Raw genomic sequence first — 25,768 nt, forward strand, 5'->3', positions numbered from 1 at the left:
ATTCAATGTTCCTTTATTAGTCCATACAAACACCAGCCAACGCGTTTCGTTCCGTAACCGGAACTTCTTCAGGGCTAAATTATTTCCCAGACGCTAGATGATATTAATCCGAAATCCTTCTGAGTTATGATTTCCTGGCTATTTTTAATCCATTTGCATATCAATATCCATTAGGAAAACATGTGTATCTCATACCAAGGCAGGTATTAACCTTAATTGATATATGTTGAATTTCTATCTTCAATTGTGAATATTTTGAATATTTCCCTCGGCACGATTTCAATGTCAAAAATGATGTCACAAATAATATTTGCCCGCGTGGTCAATGAACCACCGTCCAAGCTGTCGTCTCGGATCACCAGCGTCCTGCAAGATCCAACTAAGGAAGGGGGAGGAGCCAGCACAGGTATTAGCATTAACTAAGAGTCACTTTAAAGCTACTTTCAGTCTTTATAGGTCTGAATCTCGACTTGGTGTAGAGTCAAAGAACACAATGGTTGCTATGTGCATGTCCTTGGAGCGAAGGGAGGGGTGTCAGGAGTATTTGATTTGTGTTAAAAACAGCCAATACCGGTATGTCCTAAATAGATTTAGAAGTGGTATGGTGCACCAATTGGTTGCATTTCCGAAGATGAATGTCAATACCCCTGACAAAACACCTTGTCCCTATGATGGAATGAGTAAGCAAAGCACACAGCACTTTATTTTATTTAGTAAGTTTTATAAGGAGCTGCAATGTCAATATTTGAATCCTCTTTGTATTAAGCAGAATACTAGAAGCTTAAATGATGCACTGACATTTCTGCTTACATTAAACCATCAATTTGTGTGTTTAAGTGTGCCCTATTTATTTTAAAAGCTATCCACCTAAGGAAATGTATTGTGCTAGATTCTGTTGAGGGTATAGGATTCTTATGTGATGACATCTTAAAGGGTTTTATCATGATATGTGCTTGAATTGCTTTTATTTGTATGCCAGTTTTTACTTGCCGAATAAAGTTCTTGACTTGAATTGAAACAATAACCATAACCCCTAGAGAGATATAGGGTAAAGAAAGGGTGAAAAGTATGTGTGAGGAGTGGAAAGTCATTCATGTCAACAGAGTTGACTAATGAGAGGAGTAGTGCTGAAAAACAGGTTCTGACTGTTGTAGAACAGAAACCGAGAGGATGGTACAAGCAGACTTGACTCCTCAGTTCCTGTACCTGTTTTCTGAGCCTCAGATGTACGTATATGTGATCTTTGCAATAAGAAAACTGTCTGAGGAGGACATTTCCCAATTTATTTACAATTATTTGTTTTAATGATTTTAGACCTAAGAAGATTTCGATCTTACAGAGGGAACTCTGTCCGAGACCTTCTCAGAGCCATGAGGAATAAGGTACGCTTTACTTTTCCAGAGGTTTCACTCCATGTTTCCCATGTCATAGAAGGAATTACTCTTCTCCTGTCTCACTGAACTCTCCCCCATAAGGACTCTCTTGTCATGCGTGCCCTTACAGCTGTCAGAACGATGCATCTATCACTTCGCTTACATCTCTCTTCAAATACCCCCCGAGTGTCACTATTTAATCATCTCTAATGGTGTGAGTGGATCCCATCACCTCTTTGCATCCCTTGCTATGCTCCATTGGTGAAGACTTTGTGCCAGATTTAGATCTTGGTGGGAGTGTTAGCCCATCATAACGGGGACAGATACCCCACCCGCGGAAATATAAATCCCACTATATCCTATGGAATATATATTTCCGCGGACGGGTTATCCATCACCGCTGGGATGGAGTAACTCGTCCGTCAAGATCTAAAACAGGCCCTGTGTTTCTACACTCATACTAACACCTTTTCATTGTTTTTGTTGCTCAGAAACATCACTACCAGGAACTTCCGCCAGATGTGCAGGAGACTCTAGGAGAGCTGCCGGAACAGTTCATCCAGTATTTTACCTCCCGCTTTCCACATTTACTTCTGCACACATACAGGGCGATGAGGATCTGTGCCACAGAGAGGATTTTCCACTCCTATTACTACCAAGACACAAGGAAGCCAAGCAGATGAACATCCATAGGGTAGTTGGTAGAGGTCACATGCCAATGGAAAAGGTACTGGCCCTGCTATATGGTCTGGCAAGGATTCAAAGCAGCAGGACCCTGTGACTGCTCTACACAGCACAGCAACAGCATCTGGAGATCTCCCAGTAACTAGAGACTGTGGACACTTCAAAGCGATATGGTCAGTAGATCTGATCATTCACTAGACAGTGTGAAAACTGCTGAGTGGTGAGATCCAGGGAGCCTGGCCATGGACTGAAGCCTAGAGATATGGAGTGTGTAAAGTGAAGGATTTGAAACTGCACTTGAGATGGGTTTGGTCTCTGCTCCAAAGATGGAAACGATGTGACACTTCATGAGAGATGCAAAGACCTAGCCCAATGCTAAAAATAGAAGTGAAATGGTAGAGCACCAAAGACAAAGAAGAACAGCCTCTGCACTAGAGGAGGGAAAGGCCTGGTGTAACACTGTAGATGCAGAAGTCATGGCTTTTGCACTAGGAATGGGGAGTCCTGACTAGAGTGGTGAGGCACTGGCTCAGCACCAGAGACAGAGGAGGTCTGACTGTGCATATGAAACTGGTACGTCTACATGGGAATGGATTCTGCACATCTAGCCTTGTGTCAGACAAGAAAGTTCTATTCTTGCACTACAAATCAATGAGCTTGCACATGAATTGCATCTAGAAAGCTGCTTTTCTGCTACCTAATGTTAAATTGGATAATCCACTGTTAAAGAGTATGCAGAGACATGGACCTTCACAAGAATAGAGACAGAGGGCTTGCTTAAAGGGTATCCGATGTCCCACTCTGCCACAGAAACGGGGTAGCGGTAAAATGTATTTTCTTGCAAAAATGGGGAGGATTTGATAGAAAAGGTATTCCAGGTCCCCACCGGGTCATAGACGTGTGCTCAGGGCTCACTGGAATCGTATTCCAAGTCCTGCCCGGTCATAGAAATGAGGGCTTAATTCCAGTAATATTCAGGGGTTCTGTCCAGTCATAGAGATGGGGTGTAAGAGATGAAAGATCACTGAAATAATAGCCCACGGTTCTACCCAGCATAAGAGATTGGCAAATCTTTGGCATGGTATTTTGTTGGCCTTCCGTACCTTAGAGACAGGCATGGGGGAAGATAATTTGGATGATGTTTGGAGACCCTGCTCTGCAGTAGAGATCATGCATTACATTAAAAGGTACTTTGAGATGCTGCCCTATCACAGAGATGGGTGGTGTCATTAGAATGATATTGCAGGCCTGTCTGCCTCAGCCGCAGTGATGTGAGTTTTTATGGAACAATATTATAAGGCCCCATGGTAGGGATGGGGAAGGGTAGTGGGACTGTCATGAGGCCTTGTCGTAATAATGGGGCAGGGGTTCATTGGAACAATATCACAACGTGCTGGCTTGTCCTACTGTAGAGATGGATGGGGGTTATTGGAATGATACCCTAAGGCCCTGCCTCCCGGCTGTAGAGATGACAGGTTTATTGGAACAATGTCACAAGGTCCTGGTTTGCCCCTGAGAATGGAGAGGGTCATAGGAATAATTTCATCAGGCCATTGCCTGTTGTAGCGATTGGGCTAAGTTCATTAGAATGATATCACCAGGCTATGCCTTGCAGTAGGGTTACTCTATCCCATAGCTAGGCCAGCTGTTGAAATTTGGGGCTGGGGTGTCATGGAATGCCCTGACATAGAGATGCTGGGACGGTCATTTGAATAATGTCAGTAGCCTCTGGCTTGGTCTGGTGTAAAAATGGGAGTCAGTGGAATGATATCCCTAGGTCTTGGTCTGCAGTGGAAACCAGGGGCTGGCAGGAAGGGATCAAAAGACCCTGCCCATTTACACAGATATGGACCTTGGGTCCTGCACAAGAGGCACTTTTAGACATGGTTCTGTAGTAGAGAGTGCAGGCAGCATAAAGAGAGGGTCACAAATGTTGTAGTGTTTTCCGAAGCATTAATATTGAAATCCTATGTGTGCAGGTGGGTGTTATTTTTTTTAAAAGTTTTAAATTCAAAACAAATGAAACTATACAGCCTGAGAGGTGCTTGAAAAGCATTTAGCATTATATTATTTTAGAAATCAAAATGTGATCCAATCATAGATTATAGTTGATCAGAAAGGGAGCAGACCACAGGTGGAAAAGCTGCCATGTATAATTCACAGCAAGAAATCTCCTTTCATTTTAAATAAATCCTTGTCAGAATCCTGTCAAAGAACACATCATCCGCATCCCTTGAGCCATTTCACCAATTTTCCAGGCACTTCCCATCTCCCCCCTCTGTCCCTAGATCCTGCAACCCCTTCAGTCATTTCCCTGACTCGCTTGAGTCACTCCCCACCGTTCCTACAGTAATTTCAGAATTACCTATTTAGTTTGGTTTGAAATAAATGTCATGCAGGTAAATAGTTCAAACTAAGTTACTGGTTCAAACAATTCTTAATTTCACCAAATGAGTTGATATAATGTCCATTCGAAATTAAGTTAGCATGTTTTAATAATTGGCATGTGATCCTACTGGATTCAAATCTGATGTAATTTGCTGTAAGGCCTTCATTTGAAGTAGGGGGGCATTCCCGAATGGGCCAGCAAGAGGAGTTACCTTCCAAATTGACATTACAAGAGATATGCTAATTTAGCACTCCCGGTGATTCCCACCAGGACATTTCTCCAACTGAAATCTGATTAAATTTTATGGAGAATTACTCTGCGTATCAAGTGAACTAATTCCAATTTGCCTGTTAATGTCCCATTGCTAAGGACACGTTTAAGGTTTGACCCGAAATATTGAGGAAATCCCACATTCCGTAAATACTGATACCTGCTGAATCTGTAATCTTGGGTGGAGAAATCCCAAGTCACAATTTCAGGTTTCTCTTGTTGAACTTGTACAACTGTGTTTGCTTTAAACCTTCCAGTCATGTCACCCATCCCTGTATCCCTTCCTTCACATCATTACTTCAAGCAGTGGGAGGAACTATCTTTGGTGTGAATTGACCAAGGACTTCACAGCTTGTGCAGCTCTGATGGCAGCACAGGAGAGCAGCACATATTTGTGTTATGAGAACATGGCATGCTGCTCTAGAGAAATAGTTCCCCTTGTACTGGGTGGATGCTGAAATATTGGAATATTTCAGAATTTCTTTTCTGAACTTCCTGTTTGGTGCTGCTCCGCATTGGATCCATACCGCCCCAGAACTGACAGCTGAGATGAATATAAGCACCACTCCTGCGCGTTGACATCAGTTCCTTTTATTCCTACTTCTTTCAACTTGATCCGGAACTCTGCTTCCTAATTTATCGAAGTCTGACAACATCCAGACTTTTTCACAGTGTGCTAATAGTGTTGCCACCAAAAAAGACAAGATTCAAATTGCGGCATTTCTGCAGGGAGCAAATGTCTGTCACGGACCCACACAAGGTGGGTTTTTGGTGTCTGGACTCGGGACACCTAAAGGTGGTTCGAGGCCTGGATGTGAAGTTGTCACCGAAAACAAGCCATGGCCTTTCAGTGAATCCGGCATCTGCTCCAATTCGAAAGCCTAGCCCCCATGACCATCCCACTTCATGCTTAAAGTCCTTTAGTAAGTGTTGTGCCACTCCTGTCTCTCCAAACCTTGCCTCAGATGGGACGTGGTCCTCTCTATACTTCAACGCTGGCAGGCTGTTTCCTTTTCTGCCTTCACTTACCTCTCTGCAGCCAGCCCGCTGGTGCAGTTCCTTCCCGCAATGTTTCCCTCTGATGCTCCTTACCAGAATTCCTCTGATAGGAGTTCTGCGAAGGAAATAAACGTTGTAATCCAAGATGGATGCCATCATTTATTTTCACTCTTTCCCAAGCCTATATGGATCATCCACATGACTTTCCATCGCTACCTGTCTATGTCTATTTAAAGGGAGGAAATGGACTACACATTTAATTCCAACAGTTGAGTAGTCATTGCAATGTTTCCTCACTCCAAAGCCTCTCTGGTTTTTCCTTTGTTGCCAGTTCTACATCCTTTTTCCTTGCTTCAGTTCTTCCCATTATTCCTATTGCCTCTTTATCCAGTCTACTTTCTCCTTTTGTATACTAATTTACTTGACCAGTTCCAGGTTGGTTATGTATGTTCTGCAGTTCTTCCGAGCATCTAATCCATCCTTGCCATGTTAGTCTTCAAAGACCTTTGGGAAACACCATGTGAAGGAGAGATCGATAGGAACACCTGAAATCCCCTTTGTTGGAACCTCTGGAGATTCCTATGTTCAGCTTTTTATTTTGCCAGTACTGGTAAGTTTACCCGAGGAAAATACAACAAACGTCTTGCAGCTTCTTGAGTCTGATGCCAGTGGTCTATATTTAGACAAGAACTGAGCTAAAGAAAGGAACATTTCTCAAGTTCAGAAGGAGTCCGTCCCAGAACAGGTTTAGACGGTAAACTATACTCCCTTAACATCTGGCCCATTCAATGAAATGATGCATCCCTGAAGACTAATCTTTGGTAAACATCAGGAATCTGACCTCATTCTTCACCTAATCATGTTGGTCTACTCCGATTCCATGGCTGTTCATCATAATTCTTATATCAACTGGAAAGTGAGAACAGTATCTTTCTACTCCCAATTCTGTCATCAGCACTGCTATTCCTCGAATAATTATTGGGTTCCCAAAGTATTTGGCTCAGTTGGTGGTTCAGATCCTGGAATGATGAATCTTCTTCAAAGGGTACCAGTCCAGTAGCAGGAATTGGCTGATTTATTTGAGAAGGCTGACAAATTGTCTTTGCCTCCTCATCGGGAATTAGACTGTGCTATTCCAAGGGGGCTCATGTAGATATTGAAGAGGGTTGGGCTGAGTGAGGAGCCCTGGGGTACGCCGCAGATGATCTTGGTGGCCTCGGAGTGGAAGGGAGGGAGGCGGACTCTCTGGGTTCTGTCGGAGAGGAACAATGTGATCCAGTCCAGTCCAGGGCCTTTCCTTGGATCCCAGTGTTGTAGATGCGGGTTATTAGGGTGCGGTGGCAGACGGTGTCAAAGGCTGCTGAGAGGTCCAGGAGGATGAGAGCGGCTGTCTCTCCGTTGTCCATCAGGGTCCTGATGTCATCGGTGGCTGCGATGAGGGCAGTCTCGGTGCTGTGGTTGGCTTGGAATCCGGACTGGGATGGGTCGAGCGAGTTGTTTGCTTCGAGGAATGCAGTCAGCTGGTTATTGACGGTCTTCTCAATAACTTTAGCCAGGAAGGGGAGAAGAGAGATGGGGCAAAAGTTCTTGAGGTCTTTGAGGTCCGCTGTTGGTTTCCTCAGAAGGGCGTTGATTTCTGCGTGTTTCCAGCTTCCAGGGAAGGTGGCTGACGTGAAGGAGCTGTTAATGATGTTCCGGAGGTGGGGTGCGATGATGGTGTCGGCTTTGTTGAAGATATGATGAGAGCATGGGTCGGAGGGGGAGCCGGAGTGGACGGTGCTCATGACGCGGGTGGTGTCTTCCGTGCTGATGGGCGTCCATGCGCTGAGGCTGGTGGTGAGGGTCGTTGGTTTGGTGGCTGGAGGCAGAGTCTGGGGTCCGAAGCTGTCGTGTATGTCTGCGATCTTGCGGTGGAAGAATGCGGCGAGGGAGTTGCAGAGGTCTTGCGACGGTGTGATGTCGTTGTTGCTAGCGCTGGGGTTGGAGAGATCTTTGACGATGCTGAAGAGTTCCTTACTGTTGTGGGAGTTGTTGCCCAGCCGCTTTTTGAACGATGTCCTTTTGGTGGTGCGGATTATCTGGTGGTATTCGCGGGTGGCGCTCTTGAGGGCAGTCATGTTCTCTGATGTCCGTTTGTGGCGCCAAGCTTTTTCGAGGGTTCGGCATGTTTTCTTTGCGATTTTGAGGGCGTCTGTGAACCATGAGGTTTTTCTGTTGCTAGTTTTGCCTGGGGGTTTCTTCAGTGGGGCGAGGTCGTCGGCGCAGTTGGTGATCCACTGTGCGAGATTGTCTGCTGCGTCGTTGGTGTCGGCAGGTGGGTTCTGGCTCAGCGATGTGGTCAGCTGGTCTGTGGTGACTTTGCTCCAGCATCTGCGGGGGATCTGTAGCATGTGGTGGTGGGATGTGAAGGTGAAGTGGATGCAGCTGTGGTCGGTCCAGTGTAGTCCGGTGGAGTGGCTGAAGGCAAAGTGGCTGCTGGCAGAGAAGATGGGGTCGAGCGTGTGGCCGACGTAGTGGGTGGGGGTGTTCACCAGTTGCTTGAGTCCGAGGTTGGCGAGGTTGGCGAGCAGGATGGTGGTGTTGTCTTTCTCCAGGTGGAAGTTTAGGTCCCCTAGGAGGATGTACTCTGGTGAGGCTAGGGCGTGCGGGCTGATGAAGTCGGCGATGGTTTCGCTGAATTGTGTCCGTGGGCCCGGGGGTCTGTAGATGAGCGTTCCTCTGAGTGTGGTCTGAGGGTCGGTGTGAATCTGGAAGTGAAGGTGTTCGGCGGCGGTGAGTGTGTCTTCGGCGTTGGTTGTGACGCTGATGGTGTTCCTGTAGATGATGGCGATTCCTCCTCCAGTTTTGTTGACGCGGTCCTTCCGGGTGATTTTGTAGCCGTCCGGGATGGCTATGGTGATGTCGGGGGCCGAGGAGGCGTTCATCCAGGTTTCCGTGAGGAAGGCGACGTCTGGTGCTGTTGTATCAAGGAGTTCCCAGAGTTCGACGGCATGTTTGTGGACGGAGCGGGTGTTGAGGAGGATGCACTTGAGGTGGTTGTTGTTGTCGTTGCTGTGTTCGGTGGGCCGGGTGCAGGTTCGGAGGCAGGTGAATTTGCATGCTTGGCAGGTGAAGGGTCCGTGGGTGCCCTTCGGAGTGGCTCGGTGGCAGGCGGCAGGTCGTCCTGTGTTGAGTGCGGTGAGGGTGGCGGTGTCGGACCTCAGTCGGCTGCCCTGGCAACGGCTGGGGCCAGGGGTTCTGGCGCTGGGCGCGGTCCAGGCGCGGACGGGCGGCCTCCTTATGAGGGGTTGTGGGAGGGAGGAGCAGCTGGGAGGCTGGAGCGGGGCAGCGAATGGGACAGCGGGGGGCAGGGGCGCAGTGGCGGGAAAGCGTAACAGCGGGCAGAACTGGGGGAAAGGATACAGAAGAAAAACGGGGGAAGGGGGCACAAAGGGCACAACAGTGGCAAAAACAGTATAAACGGGCAAATAATCCAAACAGGGATTCGTAACCAGAGGAGACAAAGGGCTTACACAGTCACAGACGCAGGCAGCGGCAAGAGCGAGGCGGCAGTACTCAGCGGGGGTAGCGTCACAGGAGGACCGTGTGGCGGCTGGGGGGGGCGACCTACCTGAGGACAGGGTCAAAGGTCGCAATGAAGATGGCCTACTCTGCGTAGAGACATCTGTTTGATGTGAGCCTGTGAACACTTTGAAATCTGCACTGACCGTCCCTTTCTAATGAATCAGAAATGGAAGCCTGTTCCTAAAGATTTGAGAATCACAGATCTCCTGAATTTTAAACTCTGGTACATTGTTCACTAAAAATGGACTGAGGCAAAGAAAACAGGTGTTGAAAAGGATTCACACGACAAAGGTTCAGTTCAGAAGAGTGAAAAACTGGGTGAATCTTCCAATTCACGGGTAACTGAAGTTGGAAGGCCTCCGGGTTTATGAGGTGAATGAGTTAGAAGGTCTTATAGAATCAAGACTAAGTGTCAGCAATGGACTGTTCGAATTTCTGAATGAGACGGTAGATGCGATCCTCAATGCTACACACCACTTCACAAAATCTATTTACGCTGGGTGCTGGGAGAAATTTGTAATCTAGTGCGGTGCCTGGGACACAGAACCTATACAAGAAAAGTGATCGGATGTCCCATTTATTTTGTCTTCATGCCAGCAAACCCTGCTGTGGGCACTGTAAAAAGTTATTTGTCTGCTTCTTCGGTCTTCCTATGTTTGCTGGACCAACTATCCTTGTTCAAATCACCTGTTGTGATGAGATTTATTAAAGGTTTGACACACGTTACCTGCTCAAGTCATTTGTGAAACCACAGTGGAACCTTAGCTTGGTCGACATGCCTTATGTGTACACTGTTCAAGCCAATTCGTAGCTTCCCCCCCTGTCTCCCGACGTTAAAGATTGTCTTACTAATTGTGATTATGCCAGCTCGTCATGTGCATGAACTACAGGCACTTTCAGTGCAACTGCCCTACAACACCTCTTTCCCAGTCAAATTGGTGCTGAGGACTCGGGTAGCCTTCTAAAAGTTGTGGATCCCTTCCACGCTGGGCAATCCATCACCCTACTAGTGGTCTTTGTTCTCCCTTCTCTCTCAAAAGAGGAGGAGTGGCTCCATCGGTGGATCCCAACAGAGCTTTAAACTTTTACATAGATCACACTAAGTATCAGAGTGGATTATCTGCTTTCTGGAAGGTTCTCTGGAACAGAGAAAGGGAAGGCTGTGCTGAAGAGGACCGTGCCGAGATGATATTCCTTCGCATTAAGATCTCCTATGCAGTGGCCAAGACACAGCCCCCAGAAGGTCTGAGAGCAGATTCCACCAGTGCCAAGGCTGGTACTACTGCATTGGCGCAACGAGTGCCTGACCTTGTATCTGCCAGGTGTCGACGCACACATTCACAAAGCACATGACAGCCATGTCTGGCTGGTGGAAAGGACATTTTGCCCATTAGGTTCTGCAAGACTTTTTGGTCGGAGTCCACTTCACAGAAACTCCATCTTGTGGAGATACTGAGGTGGTATCTATTATGAGGTGATGAATCTGCAGTTAAAAGTATCTATCAAAGTACTAGTTAATTACCTTTAGTAACACTTTTTCTAGTGGATAATCTATCTAACTGCAGATTCCTTAATGCTTTCCAAACTTCCTGTTCTGAGGAATGGCCTCTCTTTAACTCCTGAAAGGTCCCAAGATAGTACACAACACACTGTAACTAACAACTGTTCACGCTCTGTGTCTCAGGGTGCTAAACGCAAGAGGCAAAAAACTGACAGCGCACAGGTGAGGCAATTATATGCAGCACCTCTCCGTCATTTCTGAGATGGTATGGAGACACCAAGCTGCATGAAGATGTGTGTGGGAGCAGTGCTGCAAAAAATCTCCAGATTTAGTCTGTGCACCAGGGGAATTCTTTAAGGCGAGTAGACTGCAGTTATATAGAGTATCGACATATAAGAAAATGTTGCTAAAAGTAAGGAATTTGCTCCAAGAATTCCCTGCCACAGCCCTGCCTCTTAAAGCATATTATTTTAGGTAGGAAAAGTAATCGAAATCCATCTGTACAAAGTCTTCAAAGAAAATCTTAATACACTTATCAACGTACTCGTTGTGGCAATAGCTGCTACAACACAGCAGGGAGTTGGGCCAAATGTTTGAAACGGTCCATTTCGCCTTTACAATTCTCCAGTATCAAATATCTAACCACAACCTCAGAATGCCTTGTCAGCAGTCACTGAGAGTCTTGGTACACAGAACATGTCACCACAGTTTAAATTATGTTCTCTTTGACCTTCATCTCCTTGTTACTCCATATGCCTGGATATCCTTCCCAGTAGCGGAATTGGTCAGAACAACTCAGCATAGCAGAAGGGAAACATGAGTGCCTCACAAATTTGTCGTGACTTGCTCCCTATTTATCCACTCTGTTTTCCTTACTCATTTCCTATTCTGTTTGTCTACCAGAATGGTACTCCTATGTAGACATATATGTAGGGAGTGCTGGAAGGTAGTAGCAGTGAAAATCGACCCACAATTTAAGATTTCAGAGGTCCCTATATTGAATAAGATATCTGTCCTGACTAGTCTGCCCCCTTTAGCTTTATGCTTGAAAAAATTCCTGGTCATTTCAAACTTACAACAGCCGAACAGCTACCAAAACCCTAACTATGGAGCCAAAAATATTGTTCAGCAAGGCTTAGGTAAAATGTGCATCTGCCTTCCTTGTATAATGTGGTGGACTACTATTATTATTATTATTTACATTTGTTAGGCGCACAAAACATCCTTATCGGGATCTTTAGGCGCCCAAGTACTCAAGCTTTATAAGAAAATGCTGCTGAAAGTCCACTAATCCTGTCTCAGCTTCAACTACATAAACACACCTTGTTGATCAGTATACAAGATGCCATCCAGTGGCTTTAACCACACTGAAAGAATCATGCTCTCCACAATAGCAGCAGCTATTGTCGCTCACATATTGTCATGCAACATCTCATGCCCACCAAGTCTGGCCTAACGGCCAGGGCGCTCGACCTCGGACCTGAGGATCTGGGTTCGAGTCTCGGTAACGACGCCAAAACCTCCTGTGATTCTGGGCAAATCGCTTAATCTCCCTGTGCCTAAAATTAATGTGTGTCCCTCCTCATGTAACGTAACTGGTGCTATGTAAAGCGCTCTGATACCTGATTCGGTTCGGGTCTAGTTCACGCTATATAAAACTCTGAGAGAAAAAAAAAAGGTCAAAACTCTCATTCTTGTGCCAAGCCTTTTCCACCCCCACCTCTCCCTTTTACATTCTTCATGCCCTCTTCTGCACATGGACAACTAAAGTTCAAGTTGCATCAAAGAGGCAGTTTGCATGCTGTCTCGCTCTGCGATTTGGAATAGTAGTAGGTAAACAGTACCTGTGTAAACAATCTTGAGATGGAGCCTCAAAACAATTAGTAAGTTTACTCTTACTTAAGCAGGCCTATATTGGGTCCCTTTCCCGTTTTGATAAACTTCCAACAGTCTTTTTTCATTTTTCAGGTATCCCTAAATAATTCTGTTCTGATGATGACCTTGCCTATTATTACCATGGCTGAAACGTTGTTGACAGAAAAACAGACTGTATTTAGGCTGATTGAGGGTTGCAGCAATATGATTTATACTGACATATGTTGCTTGATCTTCAAGATTGTCATTTGGTATTGTACATGCACACTTGCACTGTTTATCTATTGGCTGTCTAACGTGTGATCACCTGGAACACCAAGTACCTTTTTCTCTTTTCGCTTCACTGCTGTGTGGAGTAAACAGTGGATCTATAGGTTGGCTTCAGTGCATTATTTGTAGTGGTTATTGTACATCTCTTAAACCTGTTTGTGTTGATTAAATCTCTTTTGTTCATAAGTTTGAAACAAGTATGTTAAATGAGAAGTTAGTGAACCACAGCATATATGTATGATTAGCCAGGTGCCTATGATCTGGTTGTTTGATACTATCTGCAATTTGGGGCAAACTACTGGTCTTGAGCACTCTTGGTTTTGACATAGTGTTTTCCTCTTCTTTAAAAAGAAAAATGTAATTCAAACAATTGGAGTGAAAGTTAAATGTGCCCTTGTCATTTCATTGGGAAGCCATACATTGATCACTCTGAAAGCAGGTTCTTAACATGAGTGCAGAACCTGGAGGCCTACTAATGAAGAAGCACACCAATTGGGCTTCAGGGGGCATGGGGGTGGGTGCAGGTTTTCTGTGGAATATAGCTTTTGTGAAGTTGTAATTTTTAAAGCTTGTGTAATGTATTTTGCCTTTTTAATGTGTACGGCTTATGGGTGAGATTGTCTGCAAATCTTTCCTCAGGAAATCAGAAACCAAATTTGTAAATTAAATAATTACATTATTTTTACTTTTTATTAATGTTTTGTAGAAAAATGTGAAAATAAAAACAAGGAAAAAACCCATGCAGCATTGTGTGGTAGAGTAACAAATGATTTGAATATTGCCAGCATGACTCTCCAGGAGATTCAGGGAACAGAAAGAATCCAATGTACATTGATGACCCAAGTAATGCTTTCTGCATTTTCAGCATTATTCTTGACAATCCATGTCCCAGCTGGATTTTGAAGACTGGTTTTATGACTAGGCTCATCTACACACATTTAATTTCAGGACAGAATACAGGTTATCTTCTCTGAAACACATAGGATTTCTCCTCCAGGATTTAGAACCAGCTCAAGGCTTACAGGGTGAAGTTATGGGATCTTGACACCTTAAGGATGATGCATCTCCAACTATATCTCTCCTAGCTTCTCCAACATGAAAACGTCTGTTGACGACCTTCGGCCATAATCAGGAGGATGTTCTCTGAACACTGATGCCTCATTCTGTGATTGCTGGTATTGTAGGATCTTCATTGAGGGGCATAACATTAGCACAATTATGTACTGTATGTTGGCCTGCAGTAAATACACTTCTTATCAATAGAGATCTACTTCACCTTTAAATTCAGAAATTGACCCCAAGTTTTACTCCTTCTCTGTCCTTAAGAGTCCTATTTGAAATGTTCTTTGCAAAAAGTCACATACCTTCATGAAATGGATAGTAAGCATAGTAGGTGCTTGGTGTGGGTGTGTGGCAGCCTTCTTTCTCCTACAGCATGGGCAAATAGGAAAGGCATTCCGATAGGTTAATGCTGGCGCAAAAGGCACATAATTTTTTAACTAACCTTGTCAGATGCAAACGCGTGGAATAAAAAAAGATTTGTTATAAAAAAAAAATCCTCAGAAAATAACGCCCAGTGTGTTTGTGGATCCCACTCTCTTGAGCCAGGGAAAGAAAGGAATAAAAAAACATAAGGCACTTCCAGTGCAAAGCATCATGAGGAGTGGAAGGTCATAAAGGAATAGGTTACTTTTCAACTCTTATTTTGTAATCCCGTCAGGCTGAAGTTTTCTGCATTACTTAGACATGTTTGTGTTATACGTGATAAATTGTCATTTTGAGAAGGGTTTTTTGGTACTACAGGTAGCCTAAGATTTAGAGAATCCTGCCTGTGAGGTACTTTTGGAGTGTGTTCCATAGCATCTGGACAACCTCTCTATTGATACATGAACATATATATTGATATGGAACGTTACGTGGTCTTTAACGTTTAGGACTTCAACGAATATTCCTACAATGGAGTAACAGCATTACAAGTAACCATTTCTTACAAATGGTATTGTGTCAGTTTTTGCATTCAGTTTTAACTTTTACAGTAATCGGGAAGAAATAACTTCCAGACATGTTTTGGTGTATTATGTGATAGGTTATTACATCTACGACAGAGAAAACCTATTCACAATCTTCATTTTGTAATACATATAGTAGCACTACTTGCATATTACAAAATGCTGTTCACAAACCTACGTGAGATCCCTGCTGTCACCGCTCCTCTCTTTTCTATGCCGAAATCTCCACATATTGGTATATTTCAGTAGTAAATGTGGGAAAAACCTGGGGAGTGCCTGGAAAATGGAGACTATTTACTACTAAATGGGAGGGGATTGTAATAAAAACACCCACCCACAAAAGTGTAAGCCCATTAAGATCTACTGCTAAAAGGGTCACAGAACTCTAGTAAATGTACTCCCCCTTTGAGTAAGTCCAGCATCACTCATGGCAATACCAGGTGCTGCAACACATTACAATAGAAAACAATGGCGAAAGGGACTTAAAAGAACTCCCCAAAAGAAATATTGTTATATAAAATAACTAATTTAAAATCTTCATCTCCAGGGTTTTCTAAACCGGCAATACCATTTCAGGCTTAGAGTGCTGCATAAATTATGGAAAAAAGGAAGCAGGGAACTCTGTGTAGTTCCCAAGTTTAAGTGAAGAGCAGCTCCTTTATATGGAGCACACCCTACAAGGCCACTGACACTCTGATTCCCCCACCTTAAATGTCTGTTTTTGCAAATGTTTTTAAGCATTGGATTAGCCCAGTGCCCTCCATATTGAGCTAGAAATTGACAAAGCCTTTCGCCATTTTTAGAGCAAAGCCAGTAAGCATAGGATTAGCTAACGCCTTCCACCCCAGGCAGCAAAATGATAAAAAAACTTTCAAGACTCAAAGCACAGTATTATAGCTTTGAATGGGTAAAATACCATCCAAGCCAACCAGGAATTAATAAAAGCAACCCCCTGCCTTGTTTCACTGTATTGGGATCTCAGAGAGGTATAGTTTTGTCCAGACACAAAAGAGCACCCAGCAGAAGTCAAGAAGGAGTAGTTTCTTACCTGTAACTCCAGTTCTGTAGTAGGGGTATCTATGTTATAGTCATAATCTTCTGAATAGTCCCGCCCATGTGCGTGGACCCCGGAGCAATCGAAATAGTCTCTTAAGTTGTCTTCTTCTGCAATCCTGCAAAGACACTTAAGAGAAAATCAAAGACAAATAATGCAGCTTAAAACTACAAGGCTACATTGGCCAGCACTTCATCTCAAAGTGAAAAAGATAGCCAAATAATATTACATTTTACACACTTTGTAAAGTTTCACACCTAGAGAAACTCCCCTTCACAAAAACCCTTTGTCATGATAGAGAGGAAGGGTTGGACAGACAAGACCCATAGGCTGCCATTATGTGTCTGGAAAAGGGATACTGTGCCTTTAACTCCTTCCATGCTCATGACGGAGCCGTTCCGTCATGAGCCTCGGTTGAGCTGTGCTCATGGCGGAGCGGTTCCGTCATGGCCCGCTCGGCGCGAATTCCGCGCCTGTACTGGACGTTCCATTGAGCGGGCGGGGCCATGACGGAACCGCTCCGTCATGAGCACAGCTCAACCGAGGCTCATGACGGAGCGGCTCCGTCATGAGCGTGCGAGCGCCGCTCGGCCCCCCTCCCCCCTAGCGCTGCGGCGGAATTGCCGCCGCAGCGAAGGGGTTAAGGAACACTCCAGAGACCCTCGGTATCCCAGGATGCACAGCCAAAGGTCTTTTACTTTCAGTTCTTTTTGAAGGTGTATAAAGCCAGGCCTGTAGCATTCAGTACATTATCGTTTCATCCACCGGGGAGGAGGGCGGGCGCTTATGACTATAACAGAGATATCCCTACTACAGAACTGGAGTTACAGGTAAGAAACTACTCCTTCTGTAGTAGGGGATCTCTGTGTATAGTCATAATCTTGTGAATAGAATGGCAAGCCCATCCCAACAAACCAAACCAGCGGTGGAGGAAACAGACAAAACCACTACTGTGCAAACAGATTTCTCAACGAAGCCTGCCCGACCTGAGCGTCTGCCCTAGCATCAGAGTCCAGGCAGTAGTGTTTGGCAAAGGTATGGACCGACTTCCAAGTGGCAGCCCTACAGATATCTGCAATGGGAACATTACGTAGCAAAGCTGTTGTAGCCCTCTTTGCCCCCTGGTGGAATGAGCCTTAGGCTTACCCCCTAAGGTCTTGTTAGCCTTTTAGTAACATAGCTGGATACAGGACACAATCCACCTAGAGATGGACTGTTTAGAGGTGGCAAGACCAGTCCTGACCGAACCATAATTGACAAACAATTGGTCTGACCTACGAATGTCCTTGGTTTTATCCAAGTAGAATGTCAACACTCTTCTTACATCCAGGGAATGAAGAGACCTCTCTGCCGGAGAGGAAGGATGTTGTAAAAACGTAGGTAAAGTTATCGTCTGATTAACATGAAAATCAGAAATTACTTTCGGACGGAACTTAGGGTGAGTCCTCATGACAACTTTGGAAGTATGAAACACTGTGTAGGGCTCTTGACAACACAGAGCCTTAACCTCACTCACCCTGCGGGCCGATGTTATAGCCACAAGGAATTCCAGGATAAATGCTGTAGAGAAGCCTTATGAATAGGTTCAAAAGGCTTCTTCATCAACCGTGACAGCACCACATTCCATTTCCATGAAGGCGACGGATGCCGAACAGGGGAAATACTTTCTTGAATCCCTCCAAAAAATCTTTAATTACGGGAATCTGGAAGAAGGATGTTTGTGAAGGGCATTTCCTATACGCAGTTAATGCTGCAAGGTGAACCTTAATAGAATGGAAATTAAGGCCAGATTGAGCTAAATGCAAGAGGTATGGAAGGATGACATCTTCCTTGCAGGAGGTAGGATCAGCGTTTTTGGAAGTGCACCAGATGCAGAACCTTTTCCACTTATAGGCATAGGAAGTCCTTATGGAAGATCTCTTGGCCTCCTTGAGTATTTCCATGCAGTTGTCAGGCAAGTTCATGTGTCCATAATGTACTATCTCAGGAGCCATGCCGCCAAACTCAACGATGAGAGGTTGGGGTGCACCATCTGCCCCCGAACTTCGTGAGAAGGTCCGGCCGACATGGAAGCCGCAGATGGGGTTGGAAAGACCGGTGGAGCAGGTCAGTGAACCACCACTGTTGAGGCCACTCCGGCGCAATGAGGATCATTCGTGCTCTGGATTGAGACAGCTTGATGAGTACTGCCGGAATCAGGGGAGTGGGTGGAAAAGCGTACAGAAAGCTGTTTGACCAGCTGATCCATAGCGCATTCCCCAGAGTCCCCGGTTGGTAAAACCTGGAGGCGAACTCTCTGCATTTTCTGTTTTCGGCGGTGGCGAACAGATCTATTTCTGGATGCCCCATGTTTCGAAGATGTTTCCTAGCACCTCATCATTTAGGACCCAATCGTGGTTTTCCTGGACTAGCCTGCTGAGTGCGTCCGCCTGAGCATTCTGCACACCTGGTAGATGGGTAGCCGTTATCGTCAGTCCTCTGACTGGCAGCCAGTGCCAGATCGCCTGCGCTTCCTGGGACAGTGTGCGCGATCTCGAGCCCCCCTGCTTGTTGACGTAATACATTGTGGTCGTATTGTCTGTCTGCACAAGCAAGGAGTTGGTCTGGAAGGACGGATGAAAGGCTTTCAGCGCCAAATGAACAGCTCTAAGTTCCAGAAAATTGATGTGATACGTGGATTCCGCCTGGGACCACGTTCCTTGAATCTATAGATGGTCTGAATGCGCTCCCCAGCCGTGGTGAGAAGCATCCGTCACAATAGTCTGTATGGGAATGTCCTTGTGGAACGGAACCCCCTTGAGGAGATTCTCTGCTGAACACCACCATTTCAGGGACTGTTGAGCGTGTAGAGACAGTTGGATCCTGTCGTCCCAGCTCCCTCGTTTCTGGTCCCATTGATCCTCCAGACATTCCTGCAGCGTTCTCATGTGGAGGCGTGCATGTGGTGTGAGGAAGATGCAAGAGGCCATCGACCTCAGAAGAGAAGACACCGTCCTCACTGTCGTTGATGGAACGGACATGAGAACCTGAGCCTTCCGAAGGATCGATAAGCGTCGCTCCTCCGAAGGAGACGTTTGCTCTGAGAGAATTAATGGAGGCTCCCAAGTACTGCAGGCACTGAACAGGAGTCGTAACGGACTTGGACATGTTGATGTGCAAACCCAGCTGATTCAACAGAATGACCGTCCTGTTGAAATGCAATTGCGCTTCCTGGAAGGTGGAGGCTTTGATCAATCAGTTGTCCAGGTACGGGTAGACAAACACCTTGTTCTGGCCACCACTGCCATGCATTTTGAAAACGTCCTGGGTGCAGACTCCAGACCAAACGATAGTACGGTGTACTGATAGTGATTGGTGCATACTAGGAAGCGCAGGAACTTCCGGTGTTTCCATGCAATGGGCACATGGAAGTACGCATTCTGCAGATCTATTACGCCAAGCCAGTCTCCTCGTTGCAGCTGAGGATAAATCTGGTGCAAGGACAGCATGTGAAATTTCTCCCTGCGAATCCATTTGTTTGCTTGTCGCAAATCCAGAATGGGCCTGAACTTGTTTTTATCCTTTTAGCGTACCAGAAAGAACCTTGAGTATAGACCCTTTCCTCTTTGAGACAGAGGGACGTCTTCTATCGCCCTTTTTTTTAACAGGGTATCTGCCTCCGCTTGAAGTTCGCGCAACTGGTATTGCGAACCAACCGGTGGAATAGCTGGAGGAGGGCTGACAAAACGAAGACTGTATCCATTGCAAACAATATTCAGCACCCACTTGTCCTGAGTAATTTTCTCCACTCTGCCAAGTAATTCGGTATGCTTCCCCCCCACCGGAGTGGGTAATGGTTGAGGGGCAAGTAACTCCTCAGGGCTTAGACCAGGCCGGGTCCTTATTCACCGAGGAGGCCTGCTGGCCACCTCTGACGCTTCTGGAAGGGTTGTCGCTGGTATTGCTGTTGTTGCTGCTGCTGTTGGCCAACTTGGCGACCTTGCCCTTGCTGAAATCTCTGGGAAGAGTAACGCCTCTGGAAGGGGCAGAAGGAATTCCGCTGCTCCTTTGGTTTCTCCAAACCTACAGCTTTCAGCGGTCCACTTCCGCTTTCATGCGGGCCATCTCTTCGACAGCATGAGTCCCAAAGAGGGTGGATCTCAAAAAGGGCAAATTAGCAATCCGCTGTTGCGCCTCTGGTTTAAGAGAGGTAAGGCGCAACCAGGAGTGGCGTCTCAAGGTTATGCCATGGCAGTACCCATGCGCAGCCAGGAGAGAGGCGTCTGCCGCCGAACTGATGACCTGATTCGAGACCATCATGCCCTCATTCAAGATCTCCTGGAAGACTTCTCTCCTGTCCCTTGGGAGGAGCTCAATGAATTGCTGCAGGGACTCCCATAATGAACGGTTATACTGACCCAAAAGCGCTGACGAACTCGCCGCTTTCATAGAGGTGGCATCTGTACTGCAGACTTTTCTCCCTGCCGAATCCATTTGATGGCTCTCCTTGTCGGGTGGGACCGTAGACGAAGGGGCAGTAGAATGCTCCTTCTTGGCCGCTGTCACAATGACAGAATCCGGGACAATATCTGATCTTAAGAAGGCTGGATCCGAATCCGGGGGCTTGTACTTCTTTTGAAGCCGGGATGGCGCCGACTTCACCAAGGCAGGCGTCAGAAACAGCTCCATGGCCGGTTCCTCCAGTCCTGGCACCAAAGGCAGCAAAGGGCGAGAGAGGTGCCAGCGCTGCAACGTTTTTAAAGATCACAGGGGTGGAAGGGGTGGGCACCGTCAGTGTGATCCCCAACTTCGCTGCCCCCCCTCAGCAGCACATCCTGGAACCTCACAATGTCATCCACTGGCGACACTCTCGTAGGAGGAGAGTCCGACAAAGTGGGAGAATATCTCCTGTCACTGGACGAGTACGTGAGTCCCCCCCCTCCCCGTGGCTTTTGGGGGGGGGGGGGAGATAGATCTCTCTGAGGACGAGTGACGGGTGACTCACCGATGATGAGGAGACGCTAACCAGAGGCACTAGACACCGTTCTGGGCCTCGACTTCCTCTTCGACGTCTCTCTTCTCGACGTCGACGAACTCCACGACGTCGAGTGCCTTCGCCTTGACGCTGATCTTTCTCTCCTCGACATCGACCTTCGCGTTGACGGCGAACGGTGGTGTTACCTTGACGGCGAGCGCCTGCCTCTTCGGGACTCATCACGACGTCGATGGTGTGTCGATGCCGGTGAAGTCCTCGATGTCGACCTCGTCCGGGGTCTCGACGTCCTACCCCTCGACGCCGAACGTAGACGTCGCTTCGACCCAGAGCCCTGGGTCGGCGGGGAACCGATGGTAGTCATACCTCTCGACGCTGACGTCGAAGCCATCGACTGGGACCGGTGCCTTTCCTGGGCCTTTTCCTGACTGGGGAGCCCCCCAGAGGTCGATGCATGGGCAGAGGATGATGACAGAGTCCCTCCATGCCCAGAAGTCCCACCTGGTTCTTGATGTCTCCTCTGCTCCAGGCCTTGGAGACGAATCTTCTTCCTGTCACGCAGGGTCCTCCTTGAGAAAGAGTGACAGATATCACACGAGTTAGGGACATGGGTAGAACGGAGACAGAGTATGCACACTCTGGGGAGGTTAGATTTAGCCTTCTTCCTACCACACTCAGGGCACTTGTTGAATAAAGCTGGCATTTCGACAATATAGAGGTGGCAAAACTGGTCAAAAAAGACAGCAACTGAAAGAGGAAGACCCCAGACGTCGAGTGAAACACTCAAATCACTGGAAAAGCTCCAAAAATTGAAGATATAACCCAAAAGGTAGAGCTCAATGCTCCTGGGTCCTGCTAGCAGGAGCCGGAAAAAAGAACAAAGTAAAAGGCCTTTGGCTGTGCATCCTGGGATACCGAGGGTATCTGGAGAGTTCCTTAACCTCATAGCTGCTGGTGATGTCCAGCGGACGTCGCGTGCACTACCTCGGTAGTGCTGCGCACGTCTATTGGACGTCGCGGCCCCGCCGGCGCAATAGTACGTTCCACACTAGCGCGGAACGTTCAGCGCAGTAAAGGGGTTAAAGGCACGGTATCCTTTTTCCAGACACATAATGGCAGCCTATGGGGCTTGTCTGTCCAACCCTTCCTCTCTATCATGACAAAGGATTTTTGTGAAGGGGAGTTTCTCTAGGTGTGAAACTTTACAAAGTGTGTAAAATTTAATATTATTTGGTTATCTTTTTCACTTCGAGATGAAGTGCTGGCCAATGTAGCCTTGTAGTTTAACTTAAGAGACTATTTCAATTTCTCCGGGGTCCGCGCACATGGGCGGGACTATTCACAAGATTATGACTATACACAGAGATCCCCTACTACAGAACAACCCTTTCAGGCTTAGAATGCCACAAATTGTGCACAACAAAATAAGGAAGCAGGGAAACTCTGGGCTGTTCAAGTTGAGAGCAGTTCTTTTATATGAAGCACCCTACAACACCACTTCCACTAAATGTCTTTGTGAAATATAGTTCTTTCTGGAAAACTGGGTTACATGCCCTTTGCCCTTAAAAGAGCAGATAGCTGTGTTCTTCAGACTCTATGTCGATTGTTCCAGCTGCAAAAACTGAATTTTAAACTGATAAGCAAAACATTTTAGGCTGGAGGTCTATGTGATTGATTTTAATGATTGTGCGTGTCTCTATGCTGTACCTGGACTCTCTGAACACCCTGCAGAGTGACCAGATTGCTTCCCAGTTAGGGTTTGCCACCCTATTGCACCTTTGCATTCCTCCAGTAAATGTTTGATGTCTACATTATACAAATGAGGCGTTCAAAGTTTCACAAAACATAACAAGCAAATGGCCAGGTCACTTATCACACCCCTATGCCAGTACCAGCTTTGTAGCCATAATCATGTTGCCTGTTGGACATCATCAGTCCATAAAATGTTAAAATAGAAACTACAAGTACCAGAATACAGTGTGTTTAGTTCAAGCTAGGTTAGACTCAATGTGTTATACTTTATGTGGGCCCACACTAAGCTGTGAAAAAAGAACAAAAATACACCTATTGGCTACTTCCCAGATGGCTCATACAAGAGCAAATGATAATTAGGTCTCTAGTAGAAACTATCTAGCTGCAGATTCTTCACCTTTTGAACACTCCCCACTGGTCAGACTGGATTTAGACTTTTCTGTAGTACCTTGCATGCTGGTAGGTGGCGCCATTCTACTCTGGAAATGACGTGCGGGCCTATATAGGCACCACTCCGATGAGCAGACATCAGTTGCTTTCTAGAGTATCTCCTCCCCAGATACAGACCCCAAAAGTAAATTGATGTGACCAGTGCTGAGAGTCCTAGACTTGGGAGGTTCAGTCATGAATCAGTCACATGGTGGAATAGAGTGGAAGGAGTAGTTTCTGTCCTGTAACTCCAGTTCTGTAGTAGGGGTATCTCTGTTATAGTCATAATCTAGTGAATAGTCCCGCCCATGTGCGTGGACCCCGGAGCAATCAAAAATAATCTCTTACAGTGTCAAAAAATGCAGAAATGCATAGACACTTAAGAGAGAATTTAAAGACAGATAATGCAGCCAAAAAAGGCTACACTGTCCAGTACTTCAACTAGAAATTCCACCACAAAACAGCAAAGCCTGTACAGATTTCCCTTGCTTAACAGCAAAATCCCTCAGGAATGATAGAGAGAAGAACCTGGACAGACAAGCCCCATAGGCTGCCATTATGTGGCTTAAATAGGATACTGTGCCTTTAAGGAACCTTCCAGAACCTTCTCTCAGTATCCCAGAATGCATAGCAGGTCCAACTTAGTTTCAGTTCTTTTTGAAGGCGTAAAAAACGCCAGACCTGTAGCATTATGCACCTGAACAAATCTCCACCGGGGAGGCGGGAGGGCGCTTATGACTATAACAGAGATACCCCTACTACAGAACTGGAGTTACAGGACAGAAACTACTCCTTCTGTAGTAGGGGATCTCTGTGTATAGTCATAATCTAGTGAATAGAATGGCAAGCCCATCCCCACATCAAGCGGCGGTGGAGAGCATGAAATCACGCCACTATTGTGCGAACAAATTCCGCAGCGAAGCCTGCCCAACCTGAGCGTCTGCCCTGGCATCAGTGTCCAGGCAGTAATGCTTAGCAAAGGTATGGACCGACTTCCAAGTGGCCGCCTTGCAGATCTCTGCAAAGGGAACATTACGAAGCATAGCTGTCGTGGCAGCTTTGGCTCTGGTGGAATGAGCCTTAGGTTTACCCCCTAAGGTCTTATTAGCTTTGCAGTAACACAATTGTATGCAGGACACAATCCACCTCGAGATGGACTGTTTAGAGGTAGCAAGACCTGTCCTGACTGAGCCATAATTAATGAACAATTGGTCTGACCTACGAATATCTTTAGTCTTATCAAGATAAAACTTCAGCACCCTCCTCACATCCAGGGAATGTAAAGACCTTTCCGCTGGAGATGACGGATTCTGAAAGAACGTAGGCAAAGTGATAGTCTGATTGATATGAAAATCAGAAACAACCTTGGGAAGAAACTTAGGGTGAGTACGCATAACAACCTTAGCAGCATGAAAAACAGTATAAGGTTCTTGGCAACACAACGCCTGAATTTCACTCACCCTGCGGGCCGATGTAATGGCCACGAGGAACGCCGCCTTCCAGGACAGGTGCTGCAACGAAGCCTTATGAATAGGTTCAAAAGGCTCCTTCATCAATCTGGACAGCACCACATTCAAGTCCCACGAAGGCGAAGGAAGCCTGACAGGAGGGAATACTTTCTTCAAGCCTTCCAAAAAATCTTTGATCACAGGGATCTGGAAGAAGGAAGTCTGTGAAGGGCCTTTCCTGTAGGCAGTCAAAGCAGCCAGATGAACCTTAATGGAATGGACATTAAGGCCCGACTGCGCCAGATGCAGTAGATATGGAAGGATGACATCTTCCTTGCATGTCGTAGGGTTAAAGTTCTTAGACTTGCACCAGATGCAAAACCTCTTCCACTTGTAAGCATAAGAAGTCCTAGTGGAAGGGCGTTTAGCCTCCTTCAGTATGTCCATACAATCCTCTGGGAGATTCAGATGGCCATATTGCACTATTTCAGGAGCCATGCCGCCAAACTCAAAGACGAGAGGTTGGGGTGCACCATCCGCCCCCCGAACTTCGTGAGAAGGTCCGGCCTGCACGGCAGCTTCATGTGAGGAAGGAGAGACCAGTGAAGCAGGTCCGTGAACCACCACTGTCTGGGCCATTCCGGGGCAATCAGAATCATTCTCGCCCTGGATTGGGACAGCTTGATGAGAACCGCCGGAATCAGGGGAATTGGTGGAAAAGCGTACAGAAAGCTGTTCGACCAGTTGAGCCATAACGCGTTCCCCAGCGTCCCCGGCTGGTAGTACCTGGAGGCGAAGCCTCGGCATTTTCTGTTTTCGGCGGTGGCGAACAGATCTACGTCTGGAGTCCCCCACCTTGCGAAGACTTCTCCCAGAACTTCGTCGCTTATGACCCATTCGTGGTTTTCCTGAATGAGTCTGCTCAGTTCGTCTGCCTGAACATTCTGCACACCTGGCAGGTGGGTGGCCGTTATCGACAGTCCTCAAGCCAGAAGCCAGTGCCAAATCGCCTGCACCTCCTGCGACAGAGTGCGCGATCTCGAGCCCCCCTGCTTGTTGAGGTAATACATCGTTGTCGTGTTGTCTGTCTGAACAAGCAGAGAGTTGGTCTGAAAGGACGGGTGAAAAGCCTTCAGCGCCAAGTGCACAGCCCTGAGTTCCAGGAAATTGATGTGGTAC

The 25,768-nt window shown here is 46.5% G+C and overlaps 1 protein-coding gene and 1 long non-coding RNA gene across 3 annotated transcripts in view; both read left to right on the top strand.

Annotated features, from left to right (window-relative positions):
- Positions 1-3,930, top strand: part of ERN2 (endoplasmic reticulum to nucleus signaling 2) — a 174,725-nt gene extending 170,795 nt beyond the window's left edge. Inside the window, exons 21-22 of one of the 2 annotated variants that reach the window (XM_078664795.1) lie at positions 1,315-1,382; positions 1,865-3,930. In XM_078664795.1, the coding sequence (XP_078520921.1) occupies positions 1,315-1,382; positions 1,865-2,056 (260 nt within the window). In that variant the 3' untranslated portion in view covers positions 2,057-3,930. The remainder of the gene's footprint in view (positions 1-1,314; positions 1,383-1,864) is intronic. The other variant, XM_078664796.1, reaches the window with a different exon arrangement.
- A 2,020-nt stretch (positions 3,931-5,950) lies between these two features.
- LOC144785925 (uncharacterized) lies at positions 5,951-13,665 on the top strand. The gene is made up of 2 exons (XR_013602058.1): positions 5,951-12,225; positions 12,459-13,665. It is a non-coding gene; the product is annotated as an uncharacterized LOC144785925 (long non-coding RNA).
- The last annotated feature ends 12,103 nt before the right edge of the window (positions 13,666-25,768 follow it).

This window comes from Lissotriton helveticus, chromosome 10 (genome assembly GCF_964261635.1).
Source record: "Lissotriton helveticus chromosome 10, aLisHel1.1, whole genome shotgun sequence".
NCBI classification, from domain to species: domain Eukaryota; kingdom Metazoa; phylum Chordata; class Amphibia; order Caudata; family Salamandridae; genus Lissotriton; species Lissotriton helveticus.